Source organism: Esox lucius, chromosome 2, assembly GCF_011004845.1.
Source record: "Esox lucius isolate fEsoLuc1 chromosome 2, fEsoLuc1.pri, whole genome shotgun sequence".
Classification (NCBI taxonomy): domain Eukaryota; kingdom Metazoa; phylum Chordata; class Actinopteri; order Esociformes; family Esocidae; genus Esox; species Esox lucius.
In genome coordinates this window covers 39,432,370-39,448,385 of record NC_047570.1, presented here as the reverse complement: position 1 = coordinate 39,448,385, position 16,016 = coordinate 39,432,370, and the positions used below count along the sequence as shown (strand labels likewise).

The following is a 16,016-nucleotide window of genomic DNA, read 5'->3' as shown; positions in this document are numbered from 1 at the left end:
CCCAGGTAGATGGAGTCGGGGCATTTCCTAAGGAATTACCAAATCCTGGCTTTTTCATGGCGGAGAGATTGTAAAGAACATGGCAGCCTAGAATGATAGTAAGAATACTACATTAATAAATATGACCTTACCGGCTTCTTTCCAACGATGAGTTTCTCCACCTTCTGGACTTGAGAGACGTGATCCTCATTGGTTTTCAGCTCCCTCTTCCTGATCCTCTCGTAGATCCCAGCTAGCATCTCCCTGGGGATGTCCTCACCATCATCAACACCTAGAGTTGGTTAACACAATGTTAAAACCCTAACCTATAACCCCTGACATCTAACCCTAACTTCATCTCCCTGGGGATGTCCTCACCATCATCAACACCTAGATAGTTAACACAATGTTACAACCCTAACCTATAACCCCTGACATCTAACCCTAACTTCATCTCCCTGGGGATGTCCTCACCATCATCAACACCTAGATAGTTAACACAATGTTACAACCCTAACCTATAACCCCTGACATCTAACCCTAACTTCATCACCCTGGGGATGTCCTCACAATCATCACACCTAGACAGTTAACACAATGTTACAACTAATGTTACAAATAGCCCTAACCTGTAACCCCTGAAGGTTAAGAGAGCATTAATAAAATGTTGATGTAAGTAGACATTCCTAAATAGAGTTACACTATATTCATTCTTGAGAGTTACCTTTCTGCTCTGTTCAGGGTTTAATCAGTCACAATGCTTGGGCTTCAATTCCACTGCTCAGACTGAACGTGATGACTGAACATGACCTTCTAGACTGGGAACCTTTTATAAAGTAGGGTCTCTTAGAGAAAGAAGTTACAGCTTAGAGAAGGAAGGGTCTGATCAGACAGCAGACAGAAGGGGTTGAGATCAAGTCCTGGTCTGATCACACAAAAGACAGAAGGCTGAGGTCTAGTCGTGGTCTGATCACACTGTAGACAGAAGGGGCCGAGGTCTAGACCAGGTCTGAACACACAGCACACAAAAGGGAGGGAAAATGTCCTGTTTTCATAAAGGAATTTGAAATGACTGGGACAATTCCCTACCTCTGAGGTTCTTGATGAAGTCCTCCAACTTCATCTTCCTCTCTGGTTTGACATTAGGAGAGTACATGTCTGTATTTAGGAGAATGATTGCAAAGGCCAAGATGAAGATGGTGTCAGGGTTATGGAACTGACGCACCACGCCAGGGTTACAGATGCAGTACCGCTGACTGAAGAGGGAGAGGCAGGGCGAGAGAGAAAACATGTTAAATGTCTTTACAGAAATGTGTTGAAAGACAGAAATGGAGAGGGCTTTTCTCAAGCTTCTACGTGTGTGGGTCTCTCACCTGTAAGCCTCTATGAGCCGCTCAACCTTCTGGGCCTCCCCCTGGACTCTAATGTGAGCTTGGAACTTCCTCAGAGCTTCATCTAGTTCCATGACTGAGAAATCCATCTCATCCACCACACAGCTGGGAAGGAGAACGGTAGAACAATGAGACACGTAAACTCATTCATCAAACGGCTCTGTTTCACTGATGTGTTGTGTACAGTTTTTCACAATAAATTGTAAATATCTTTCCATCTTCCACAACAGCATACAATGTAAAGGCTCTATTTGCTTGTGCAGTCTTTCACAGAGTGGTGAACCCCTCCTCATCTTTACTTCCAAAAGACTCATCCTCTCTGGGATGCTCTTTTTATACCCAATCATGTTACTGACCTGTTGCTAATTAACCTAATTAGTTGTGTGATATTCCACCAGTTTGTTTTTAGCATTACACAACTTTTCCAGTCTGTTGTTGGCCCTGTCGCAGCTTTATTCAAACGTGTTGCTGGCATCAAATTCAAAGTGGGCCTATACAGCTCTGTAAATAATGAAGAGACCACTGCACCATTTTCTTTCCCTTCCAATAAAGTTGAAAAGGAAGGTTTTGAGTGAGGAACAGAAGGGTTAAAACTAACAGACTTAATTTTTCTGCAGCTGTATTTTTAGAGAACCAATAACATTTCTGTTTCAACATTTAATATGTTGTCTTTGTAGTAAGCACGTTTCTTTATATAGCAACATTCATACATAAAAGCAATTCAATGTGCTTTACAGTAAAAATAAAAATACAAAATGCAATGGAATTAAAACATTCAGATTGTTACAACACCCCGGTATCTCAAGCATTCCAATGCTAGCATGAACTCGTCAGTCCTTTTGTGAGATAATACCCAGCATCGATGTCTAAACAGCAGCACAAGAACTTGCATTATCCGTCATCACCAGATTGTTACATTTACACAGAGTTTATTCCTCTGATAGCACCAGAACTTGCATTAGGATTGGTAAAAGATAGCAAAACATAAATGTTATAACAAAATAAATCAAAAAGGGAAATATAAAATACAGCATAATAATAAAACATAGAATAAAAAAATAGAAATATAATTAAAATAAATAAAATGTGATAAAAACATAGGAAGGTATAAGATCTGTACGACTAAACAGTGCTGTTATGTTGAAGTGATAAAATCATAGGAAGCTATAAGGCTAAACAGTGTGGTTAAGTTTAAGAGCTCAGTCAAGGCATGTTTTTAACCTGGATTTAAAAATGTAGTTTATTCCAGTTGTGTGCAGCATAACTGTTAAACACAGCTTCTCCATATTTAGTTTGGACTCTGGCCTCTACTAGCTGACCTGTGTTCATGGATCGAAGAGCCCTGCTCGGTTTAAATTCTTCAAACATATCAGAAATGTATTCGGGTTAGCCTATTTTCTATTGAATATAGGGTTTAAATCCACATCATCGCATTCTGTTTTTCTTCACATTTTACACTGCGTCCCAACCTTTTTGAAAACAGGTTTGTAATTAGGTCATTAATATTGTAATTTTACCAAGGTGCATTTTGTCATGGCAGTGGTACACTATTTGATTTACAGAGACTTTCAAACAAACAGCATTTAGGGCTCAAACCACCAGGTTTATAATGAAATCAAATACTTTTGAATGGAATGTAAAACCTATATCTAGTGTAATGATATTAGTGTAATTACAGTTAGGTCCGGAAATAACTGGACACTGACACACGTTTTGTTACATTGGCAATTTACAGTTAAATAATGAATATGGGCTGAAAGTGCAGTCTCTCAGCTTTAATTTGAGGGTATTCACATCCAGATTGTAGGTAGGGTTTAAAAATTACAACTCTTTAATATGTAGCCCCCTGTTTTTCAAGGGACCAAAAGTAATTGGACAATTGACCCAAAAGCTGATTCATAGACAGGTGTGGGTTATTGCTTTGTTATTTCTTCATCAATTAAGCAGTTAAAAGGTCTGGAGTTGATTCCAGGTCTGGCATTCACATTTGGAAGCTGTTGCTGTGAACTCAACATGCGGTCAAAGGAGCTCTCAATGCAAGTGAAACAGGCCATCCTTAGGCTGATAAAAAAATCCATCAGAGATAGCAGGAACATTAGGAGTGGCCAAATCAACAGTCACTGCCTGCAAAGGATTCTCAAGAAAGTATTAAAAATTGACATTTTAATTATGATTGTGTTAATTTGTCCAATTACATTTGAGCCCCTGAAATAAGGGGCCTGTGTATGGAAATTGTTGCAATTCCTAAACGTTTCATACAATATTTTTGTTCAACCTTTTGAAATAAAGCTGAAAGTCTGCACTTCAATTGCATCTCGGTTGTTTTATTTCAAATCCATTGTGGTGGCGTACAGAGACATAATTATGTAAATTGTGTCAGTGTCCAAATATTTCTTGACCTAACTGTATTTCATTTATTCAAAGGGCTTCAGATGTTAGAGCTGATGTTGGCTCAGGAGATCTGAGTGCTGCAACCACAGAAAACAGAACATTTGAGTGAATCAAACTGTCTGGGGTTGGTGGGGTGGATGTTGGAGAGGGCCAACTGATTGGATTTTAGAGTCTCTTGTTGCCACGTCAGGAGAACAAGCTCTCCCTCAGATAGATATGAAGCAGAATGGTCAGCCAGACTGGAGGACCACAGAAGCCGCTAGGAGTTGCTAAGATAAGGAAATTATGAAAAACTGAACATTGGGCAATAAGGAAAGGATATCACTGTTTAGGATCATCCTCATGGTAACATTATCACTGTTTAGGATCATCCTCATGGTAACATTATCACTGTTTAGGATCATCCTCATGGTAACATTATCACTGTTTAGGATCATCCTCCTGATAACATTATCACTGTTTAGGATCATCCTCCTGATAACATTATCACTGTTTAGGATCATCCTCATGGTAACATTATCACTGTTTAGGATCATCCTCATGGTAACATTATCACTGTTTAGGATCATCCTCCTGATAACATTATCACTGTTTAGGATCATCCTCCTGATAACATTATCACTGTTTAGGATCATCCTCCTGATAACATTATCACTGTTTAGGATCATCCTCATGGTAACATTATCACTGTTTAGGATCATCCTCCTGATAACATTATCACTGTTTAGGATCATCCTCCTGATAACATTATCACTGTTTAGGATCATCCACCTGGTAACATTATCACTGTTTAGGATCATCCACCTGGTAACATCGTCTTGTGATATCTGGTAAGTGGCCTCAGTACTAATATATGAACCATAAAAGTAGTTTTGACAAAATGAGACACATGGACACAGACAAACATACAGCAACAGACATTTAGCTGACTCACTCCAGGACGTCTCTGTTGAACTGTTTTTGCCTGTTCCCAAGGAACTCTCCAATCATCTGCCTGCTTAGACCTTTTCTCTGAAGCAGGAAGTGAGCCACGCCCACTGGGGTGTCTGGGACAAAACCACGATCAATCAGGTACTGACAGCCTTTCTCTGGTTTCCTGCAGAATAGAGACAGAGGGAAATGCAGGGGAGAAAGGGAGACAGAGAGACAGATAGGGAGACAGAGAGACAGATAGGGAGACAGACAGACAGATAGGGAGGGAGACAGACAGATAGATAGGGAGACAGACAGACAGATAGGGAGGGAGACAGACAGACAGATAGGGAGGGAGACAGACAGACAGATAGGGAGGGAGACAGACAGACAGACAGATAGGGAGGGAGACAGACAGACAGACAGATAGGGAGACAGACAGACAGACAGATAGGGAGGGAGACAGACAGACAGACAGATAGGGAGGGAGACAGACAGACAGACAGATAGGGAGGGAGACAGACAGACAGACAGATAGGGAGAGAGACAAAGACTAACCAGTTATGAAAAAGGAAAGGAACCAGGCAAGCCCACCCGGTCCGGCAAAAACTAACAGACAACTATTTGACACACAAGTAACAATTAAAAAAAGGACCAATCAGCAACATTGCCCTAAACACAGAGAACAGTGATAGAACACCGGACTAATTACAAAACCAATAAAAACCTTGACTATGTACAGACTCCAGACTATGGGTTCACTATCAAGAGGCCACCACAGACAGACCTGAGTCTAGACAGAATATATGCTCTGTACACACTGCCTGCTAAATTATGTGGAAACTAAGCTGCTCTTCCTAACTACCTGACAAATATAAGACCACATATTGCCCTCAGATCATACAGACCCACAGAGAAACTCCTGTTAATATGTGGCAATAGACAGCAATATGCAACAGCATGAGAAAAAGAATGTCAGAGAGAGAAAAGGAGAGAGAGAGAAAGTCAGAGGGAAGGGGGACAAGGAGCAGAGTAGACACAGGAAAACCTAGTACCCTGGATAGATAAGGCTTTGCAATCACTGTATCACAGCAGAACCTTCGACAGAGCTGTACCACAACAGAACCTCAGAGAAAACTGTACCACAACAGAACCTGAGACACAACAGAACCACAGCAGAACCTAAGACAGAGCTGTACCACAGCAGAACCTTCGACAGAGCTGTAACACAACAGAACCTCAGAGAAAACTGTACCACAACAGAACCTGAGACACAACAGAACCACAGCAGAACCTAAGACAGAGCTGTACCACAGCAGAACCTTCGACAGAGCTGTAACACAACAGAACCTCAGAGAAAACTGTACCACAACAGAACCTGAGACACAACAGAACCACAGCAGAACCTAAGACAGAGCTGTACCACAGCAGAACCTGAGACAGAATTTCCTGAAAAAATTATAATTATTACAGTAGTACTATTATCAAATTATTATTACAGTATTATAATTATGAAAACCTAATTATTTTTAAAGTTGTATTATAAAGAAATAAATATTTACAAAGTAACCTTTGGCAATATGTACATTGCCAAAATAGCCATTTGACTTGACTGAAATAGATTGAGAACGAAAGACAGACAGGCAGAGAATAATAGAGGGGCAGGGTGAGGAGGGTTTGGCTTCAGGTCTGTAGGAGAATGTCCTTGTTACAACCAAATAAAAAATCCTCAGAGCAAATAAAAACCCATCCACAATCATCAAGACTGAACACAATCACACAGCCAGCCTGTCATAAGACAGCTTGTCAGTCTGTGAGTCAGCCAGCCAATTAGCCACCCAGTCACTCAATTAGCAAGTCAGTCTGTGAGTCAGCCAGCCAATTAGCCAGCCAGTCACTCAGCTAGTCAGTCTGCGAGTCAGCCAGCCAATTTAGCCAGCCAGTCAGTCAGCAAGTCAGCCAGCCAGCCAATTAGCCAGCCAGTCACTCAGCTACTCAGTCTGCGAGTCAGCCAGCCAATTAGCTAGACAGTCACTCAGCTAGTCAGTCTGCCAGTCAGCCTTCCAATTAGCCTGCCAGCCATCCAGCTATTCAGTTAGATAGTCAGCCAGCTAGTTGTTCACTTCATCAGCCAGAGTTCAGTTAAGACAATTGTCACTAACGTAGGTCCTAATCCGCAGAAATAATAATATTCTTTGATTTGTGTGATTTTGCTATTTATTTCGTGATCAATAGAAATGGCAATCACCCCTCACTGATTATAGCTACCAATTACAGATTACTGTCCAATTCTGAGAAAAGCGATCAGTTCGTCTCTGTGTGTGTGTGGCCGTGAGGGTGTGCGTGTGTATAAGATCGATTGTGTGTGTGCACCTCTCACTGCCTCACGTACTTGTTAAACAGGTTGAGTCCAATGCGGTAGTGTCTCTTCCTGATGATGTCATTACTGAAGGCGGGGCTATCCCAGCTGTTACGTGTCTCTTTGTGATAGGTCTGTTTGCAAAGCGTCTGTTCTCTAAGGCTGTCCCTGCTGGATGACTCAGAGCTGCAGTTAATGGTGTCGTTGCTGTTGGAAGTGGAGTTAATGCTGTCATTATCTCCATCCGAGAAGTCAGACTCTGACTTGCTCTGCCGGTTAGCCGTTCCGTTAATCACCAGATGGGCCTCTAACGGGCGCGGCCGGTGGCGAGGGGCATCCTCATCCCGGGAGGGTCCTCGAGGGGGCAGACCGTGGGGGTGAGGAGGAGGGTGAGAAGACGGGTGAGGAGGGGGATGTTTGGGGCTGGACGTCTGATTACTGGGCTGGCGTTCATAGGCGTTCTGTCTCTTCAGAGAGGAGCGGTCAGAGCGGTCACTGAGCTCCACACTGCTGTCGCTGGGCGGCTCAATGGTCAGCAACGGGAGGTGGTCCACCCCGCTCCTCTGCTCCTGCTTCTCCAGGGAAGGGGTGCTGCGGCAGGAAGTGTCTGACACATGACCTTTGTCTTCCTTGTGAGCCAGAGACCAGTAGTCCTGAGAGGAGGAGTGAGAGCGCAGACGGAGCTCAGACTCTGTGGAGGAGGGCTCTTCTACTAACGGGTGAGAGTAGGGTCGCTCCAAGGACTTGGTAAGAGGAAGAGGAGGAGAAAGCTCTTCTTCGTCGATGTAGAGAGTCACGTCACTGTAAGACGCCGTCATCTCATCCAGTTTGCGGCGTTCCAGGCTGCTGTGAGAGGATGGCTTGGTCTGGTAGGACGCTGACTCCTCGTCCCTGTCCAGGTCGGTATGACCTCTCACTCCCTGCACTCTGACCTCCCCCGTCCCGCCCTCCTCCCCATGAAGACTCCTGCAGTTCAGCGCATCGTCTATTGACTCTGCCAGAGATTTGACCTGCCGGGAGAAGGCGTCCTCCAGCTCTGTTATAGCATCAGTGAAGTCAGAGTTCTGGGCTTCCTCAGATGACTTCATACAAACAGGGACCACGCCCCCCAGGTCTGCACTGCATTCTGATTGGACCAAGGCCCCCAGGTGTTTGGTTCCATTGTCTGTGAGGGACACCTGCTTCCCCTCAAAGTAGGAGGAGTGTTGAACCTTTTCTGGGCCTTCGTAGGAGAACTGCATCCTCATGTTGGACAGGACGATGCGTCTGGACATGCGGTTCTCCGACATGGAGCTGCGGAGCCGCTCAAAGTTCTTGTTCATCTGATACTGGCGGAAGGCAGTCTGAATGGTTCGGGCCGCGTGGCGTGTTATGAAACGGCCTCCATACTTACGCTCTAGCATCTCCACCTGCAAGACAGAACCAGCAGTCAGCGAAACAATCAGTCAGTAAATGAGACAGTCAGTCAGTAAATGAGTCAATCAGTGAATTTGCATGTTTCTCCATACTTCAAACGAGGAACCGATACCTGGCATGATACATTCTACACTGTTTTATACTCATTCAGATGGTCCAGTTGTAAGACATTAGAGAACATGTAACATGGCAGGTCAACTGCAAGTCTGTTAACCAGGTCCATCATTAACCAGGTCCATCATTAACCAGGTCCATCATTAACCAGGTCCATCATTAACCAGGTCCATCATTAACCAGGTCCATCATTAACCAGGTCCATCATTAACCAGGTCCATCATTAACCAGGTCCATCATTAACCGGCATCTCTATGTTTTTGGGTGGTCCCCAATTAGAGGCAGTTTCGCTGGGTTGTCTTTAATTGGGGATCTTATAAGTTACCATTTTCTATCCTATATAAGTTGCCATTTTGTGACCTATATAAGTTGCAATTCTTTTTTGTCATGTAGAAAATGTAGGATTATTTAAAAAACCAGAATGATGTTTATTCATTATATTCCTGATCTTCTAGTCAGGGGTGTTACTGTGTCTTGCATCCTACCTGTTTGTCCTGTAAGTCAGCTGACAGCTCATAGTTCTCAGACAGGGATCGGGAGCGTTTGATGGCCTCCTCCTCTGCTTGTCTGCGGATGATGGACTGGCTGTGCTGCAGCTTGAGTCTACGTGGCCGTGGTTGTCCCGGCAACACCACGTGGCTGTAGAGATGTCCGTCGTCGAAGTGGTCGAGCTCAGTACCATGGATGCCGTGGGTCAGAGGAATGCCACGACTGTAGTGGTCTAACGACCCCCCAACGTCGCCACGACATGCCGCTTCACCTTCCACACTGGAGAGAGAGAAACACATCTGGTGGAACACTGTGGACACAGTGCTATAAACGAACCATCCAGAACCATATTCAGCTGTAAGCAGATATTTGGAAACCCTGCTATATGGCCTGCTTGGAAAACTGCACCTGGATAATACATTGAATATTTGAATTATTTGAAGATCTTCTTTTGAGCTGACCTCCCCAATACACACACCACCCATCCAACTGTCAAGCCTAGTAAGAATCAGGACCAGCTGAGTGACAGTACGGATGTGACACTGCTGGTTCGTCACAACTTCTTCCTCCTCTGTCCCACTACATCACACCGGTTTTAGACCTGTGGTCCTCTGTCCCACTGCTCCACACTGCATCAACCCCAACCAGTCCTGTTAATACTGCATCAACCCCAACCAGTCCTGTTAATACTGCATCAACCCCAACCAGTCCTGTTAGTACTGCATCAACCCCAACCAGTCCTGTTAATACTGCATCAACCCCAACCAGTCCTGTTAATACTGCATCAACCCCAACCTGTCCTGTTAGTACTGCATCAACCCCAACCTGTCCTGTTAATACTGTATCAACCCCAACCAGTCCTGTTAATACTGCATCAACCCCAACCAGTCCTGTTAATACTGCATCAACCCCAACCAGTCCTGTTAATACTGCATCAACCCCAACCAGTCCTGTTAATACTGCATCAACCCCAACCAGTCCTGTTAGTACTGCATCAACCCCAACCAGTCCTGTAAAATACTGCATCAACCCCAACCAGTCCTGTAAAATACTGCATCAACCCCAACCAGTCCTGTAAAATACTGCATCAACCCCAACCAGTCCTGTTAATACTGCATCAACCCCAACCAGTCCTGTTAATACTGTATGAACCCCAACCAGTCCTGTATAATACTGCATCAACCCCAACCAGTCCTGTTAATACTGCATCAACCCCAACCAGTCCTGTTAATACTGCATCAACCCCAACCAGTTCTATTAATACTGTATCAACTCCAGCCAGTACTTTTAATACTGTATCAACTCCAACCAGTACTTTTAATACTGCATCAACCCCAACCAGTCCTGTTAATACTGCATCAACCCCAACCAGTTCTATTAATACTGTATCAACTCCAGCCAGTACTTTTAATACTGTATCAACTCCAACCAGTACTTTTAATACTGTATTAACTCGAGCCAGTCATGTTAATGTTACAGCAAGAACTGAAGACCCAACAGTCTCGTCACACGACCAGTCATGATAAATAATATCTACAGTTCAATTCTGGATGCAAGAGAAGAAGCATTGTTCAGTTATTTTGATACATCTTACCAAAAGTCCAGTTTCACTAGTGACCACCTTCTGTGGGCTGTACAGAACAGTAGACAGTCTGCTGACTGAAGCACACTACCATCAAAACGAACATGTGCTCATGTCCCTGCTCTCTGCTTCCTTTGGCTGTTCATCCCCATAATAGAACAGCAACTTCAGACAAACTCTCAGCAGAAGTGTAATATCTTAATCCCAATCCCGTCATAAAAGGGAGCATGTTGTTGGAAGCTAGCTTTCCTTCTTCTGGCTTCTACCCCTGGAAGCCCTCACCCTGCTCTACTCTGTGTGGGCTGAGGAGAGGTATCCTGTGGGTCGGTAGTATGGAAGGAGGGACAGAGGGATAGAAAAAGTGGAGACAGAGAGGGAGGGAGGGACAGAGAAAGGGGAGGGAGGGACAGAGAAAGGAGAGGGAGGGAGGGGCAGAGAATGGGGAGGGAGGGGCAGAGAAAGGAGAGGGAGGGAGGGACAGAGAAAGGGGAGGGAGGGACAGAGAAAGGGGAGGGAGGGGCAGAGAAAGGAGATGGAGGGAGGGGCAGAGAAAGGAGATGGAGGGAGGGAGGGACAGAGAAAGGGGAGGGAGGGAGGGACAGAGAAAGGGGAGGGAGGGACAGAGAAAGGAGAGGGAGGAAGGGACAGAGAAAGGGGAGGGAGGGAGGGACAGGGAAAGGGGAGGGAGGGAGGGACAGGGAAAGGGGAGGGAGGGAGGGACAGAGAGAGAAAGGGGAGGGAGGGAGGGACAGAGAGAGAAAGGGGAGGGAGGGAGGGACAGAGAACGGGGAGGGAGGGGCTCAACAGGATTGAGTACTGACCAGAAAGGACTAACTAGGGAGCAGAGAGGACAAGCTAGGGACCAGTAAGGACAAGCTAGGGACCAGTAAGGACAAGCTAGGGACCAGTAAGGACAAGCTAGGGACCAGTAAGGACTAGCCAAAGACCAGTAAGGACAAGCTAGGGACCAGTAAGGACAAGCTAGGGACCAGTAAGGACAAGCTAGGGACCAGTAAGGACTAGCCAAAGACCAGTAAGGACAAGCTAGGGACCAGTAAGGACAAGCTAGGGACCAGTAAGGACTAGCCAAAGACCAGTAAGGACAAGCTAGGGACTAATATTTTAAGTCAGCATGTGTTCAGCCTCTTTTAATAAAAACTATTCTTGACACCTGTTTTAAATAACTACAGGCCAATTTTCAAGCTGCCCTTCTTATCCAATATTGTTGAAAAGCAACTTTTACAGGTGGTGGAACACAATCTTATTTTTGGGAAATTCCAGTCAGGCTTTCGTCAGAAACACAGTACAGAAACTGCTCTTGTTAAGGTTACAAATGACTTGTTGTTGAACGCTGACTCTGGAGAATGTTCAGTCTTGTTGTTACTGGATCTTAGTGCAGCTTTCAACACCAATAGACCACAACATTATAATTGACAGACTTAGAAACTGGGTTGGGATCTCTGGGATTGCACCCGATTGGTTCAAGTTGTACCTGTCAAATAGAGCATTTGTAGTGTCCATTAACAATTCTATGTCTTCCTCTGTGCCTGTCATATGAGGTGTTCCACAGGGTTCCATCCTGGGGCCAATCCTGTTTTCTCTATATATGCTTCCATTAGGTAGTATTATTCTTTTTTATTATTTATTTTCATTGTTATGCAGATGATACGCAGTTGTATTTGTTGATTAAGCCAAATGACTCAAGCAAGTTGTGTGTTCTGCATACTTGCCTTGAAGACATTACAAACTGGATGTCCAATAATTTTCTTCAGTTAAACACTGATAAAACCAACATTTTTATTACTGGCCCCTGATCTATTTCGGATTAAGTTTGGTTGGCTCTAGGATCTCTAGCAATAAATATTACACCTGTAGCCAGAAATGTTGGGGTTTTCTTTGATCCAGACTTTTGAATAAAACACAAAAACCTGGTGCAGTCATGCTTTCACCAAATTAGAAATATTGCCAAAACAAGAAGAGTTTTATCTTTTGAGGACACTGACAAAATGATACATGCTTTTTTCATCTTGCTTAGACTAATGCAATGCTTAGTTTACATGCCTCAACAATAAGTCCCTAGGTAAACTCCAAGCTAAGGAACAGTAAGAAGTAGCTAGGGACCAGTAAGGAGTGGCTCCGTACCAGTAAAAACTGACTAGTGACCACAAAGGACAGGAAAGCATGTGTGGTTATTAATAGCACAGAGGATCTGGGTGGTTGAAAGTCAGAGGGGGATCTCTTTTTTTAACACTTCAGCTGCTACACCCATGGATCTGCTAAATCAAACTGCACGAACCTCTGTGCTGTAGATACACTGACAGACAGGCAGCCTGCCTGACAGACAGGCCTCTAGTCTACTGAGCCAGTCTGACTGACGGCTCGAGTTATATTATTACCTCCATCTACCTGGCTGGATGACTCTCAGGCTCCTTATATATTCTGCCGCTACCAGAGTTCAAGACGTTTCTTCTAGTATACAGAATAAGCTGTCTTTTGTTCAAATAGAGCTTCTACGTCCCATGTCACCTAACAGTCATTTCTTAACTGAACTTGTAGTTCACCAGTGATCTAACCATCATATTATACATGCTTTCATTTCATCTCGCCTAGATACTGTAATGCTTTATTTACATGCCTCAACAGTAAGTCCCTGGGTAAACTCCAAGTTGTACAGAATTCCGCTGCCAGACTAAATCAAGGACTCCAGTGTTGGCAGCTTTACATTGGTTTCTGTTGAATTTCAGAGTAGATTTAAAAATTCTACTTATCACTTTTAAGGCACTACATGGTCTGGTACCTGATTATATTAGTGACATGCTCAACCCATACTTGCGCTGTTAGGCTTCGCAGATCAGCTGAAAAAGGACTTCTGGCTGTTCTGGTGTCTAGCTTGAAAACTAAAGGGAACCAGGTCTTTATTATATGGCCCCTAGACTCTGGAACAGCCTACCACAGAATGTCAGAGATGCTACATCAGTGCATTCTTTTAAATATTACCTAAAAATTAATTGTTATAAGATGGCTTTAACGAATATTTTATCATTGTGATTTTATATTTTATTATTCTTACTACCTTTACTTTACTTACTACTTTATATGTTTGTATATATATTTTTTAAATTATTTTAATGCATTTACATTTTTATTGTTTGTAAAGTACTTTGTGTAATTGTACAAAAAGTGCTATACAAATAGTTATTATTATATTCTACTAGGCAGCAGCTGAGGATCAAATGAAGTGTCTATGCTTTAAATAAACACAGGGAAATTCCTGAGGAGGTTTGAACCACATCTCTCTGTACCATCTATCTAACCCGAGCCATGACCATCTACCAACTATATAACACACCATGACTGATCTCCCTTCCCATTTAACGCATTCCAGTTTAATGGCATCATCCTCTAAACTGGGAGGAGGTCCTCTAAAGATGATATCAGAAACTCAAACGTCCGGTCAAGCATTTGACAGAGGTCCTCAGAGGGATCTTGCTATCAGATCATACATGGTCTTATGAGCTCAAAATGCTCTGAATAAATGGGCCCGGTTCATGGGTCAGCCAGGGCCAAGCCACTGCTTATGGAACACATGTACCTGTATGAGCAAGCGTTTGAATCTAAAATGCCTTTATCACTTTGAAACTGTTTAATGTTTAGTTATTGCAGATTTAGCATATTTCCCTCTTTGATGGTGGAGGAAAGTGTCTAGACCATGTACAGTGAATGTTGACATGACTTCTCACACAAAAACTGTAGTTGAAAATTAGTTTTTTAGACAATCTAAAGTAGTTTCTTTTATCAAGCAGAATCAATATCATCTATCTGAGTGAGTGGTCTGAACACTGGAGGGAACATCAATCACATCTCAGAGCAGCCCCTGTGGGACGTGGGCTCTGGGGAAATCAAGAACCAATTAAACAGATGTGCCTACTTGCTTTTTTCTCTGAATGATAGACAGATAGCATCCTACATTGAAACAATAAACATTCAAGATGATGTTTGAAACATTAGATTAGAATTGTAGATAGGTCAACTCCTTATGTGAGCAACCCAGACAAACTAGACAGATTCCTGTCATGTTGACTGAGCCTTCAGACAGAATGATTGACAGACTGACAGATGGTATCGCTCTCTCTTTCTCTCTCTCTCTCCATCTGCATCCTTCTACTAATCTCTCCCAAGGATTGATACTAAGTATTATCATAGGGTTGAATGGAAATAAGTCATACATTAAGAAAAACAATCACAAATGACAACAAAAAGATAATTTATAAGGCATTATCATGACATTATCAGTTTAAAACATGAAAAAAAAGAAAATGATTAACTTTTATGATGCTGTTTGTAGTGACTGGTAGACCTCAGCCTGCATTGTAACTAAAAGGGTTCTAGGCTCAAAATGTACACAGTAATTACACATGTTGCTGAATTATATTACACACCTTTTCAATGATCATAACAATGTTACCTGTTTAAAGATGCCTAAAGCATAGCAACTTATATACGCCCTGGATGACCAAAACACATTTAAAACAGTGTCTGAAATTTGATTGGGGCTAGTTGTGGTTTGATTGGGGTTTGACCGGGACAGTGGGACAGTTATCATTGATCTTCTAGCTGTAACTCCCATTCACCCATGCCAATGTCTACTCCCTGGACCCTCCCTCCCTCCCAAGCACTGGAAAGCAGTTTGGCTGGACTCCTGCCCAGTAAGCTCAGAGATCCTGCCCACGTGGTGTGACCAGGGAGAGAGGGAATACGCACATGTTCAGCCACCACACGGAGTGAGGATTACCTCTGACCTCAAACTGGACATGCAGCAGTCTCTGAGTCTTCACACACACACTCCAAATACAAATAATGTGTTTATGTAGTCCATATTGCAAAAATCTGTAAAATAGTATATTTCTATCAATGCATTTCTACTCTGTATTCTCTACAGATCCCAATTAAATAATCATAGAAATCTTCATTATATGGAGATCTGGCCCTACTGGGAGACAGACAGTTATATGGAGATCTGGCCCCACTGGGAGACAGACAGTTATATGGAGATCTGACCCCACTCGGAGACAGACAGTTATATGGAGATCTGACCCCACTCGGAGACAGACAGTTATATGGAGATCTGGCCCTACTGGGAGACAGACAGTTATATGGAGATCTGGCCCCACTGGGAGACAGACAGTTATATGGAGATCTGGCCCCACTGGGAGACAGACAGTTATATGAAGATCTGGCCCTACTGGGAGACAGACAGTTATATGGAGATCTGGCCCCACTGGGAGAAAGAAAGTTATATGGAGATCTGGCCCCACTGGGAGAAAGACAGTTATATGGAGATCTGGCCCCACTGGGAGACAGACAGTTATATGGAGATCTGGCC

At 43.5% G+C, this 16,016-nt stretch overlaps 1 protein-coding gene across 5 annotated transcripts in view; it reads right to left on the bottom strand.

The window, feature by feature from the left end:
• Positions 1 to 16,016, bottom strand: part of iqsec1b (IQ motif and Sec7 domain ArfGEF 1b) — a 136,462-nt gene that overhangs the window by 12,677 nt on the left and 107,769 nt on the right. For 4 of the 5 annotated variants that reach the window (XM_029113622.2, XM_013136012.4, XM_029113623.2 and 1 more), the window contains 6 exons: positions 9,048 to 9,330; positions 7,066 to 8,441; positions 4,696 to 4,857; positions 1,353 to 1,475; positions 1,069 to 1,235; positions 132 to 271 (listed from right to left, as the gene is read on the bottom strand). In XM_029113622.2, coding sequence (XP_028969455.2) covers positions 132 to 271; positions 1,069 to 1,235; positions 1,353 to 1,475; positions 4,696 to 4,857; positions 7,066 to 8,441; positions 9,048 to 9,330 — 2,251 coding nt within the window. Of the gene's footprint in view, positions 1 to 131; positions 272 to 1,068; positions 1,236 to 1,352; positions 1,476 to 4,695; positions 4,858 to 7,065; positions 8,442 to 9,047; positions 9,331 to 10,645; positions 10,726 to 16,016 lie in introns of those variants that run through there. The other variant, XM_029113633.2, reaches the window with a different exon arrangement.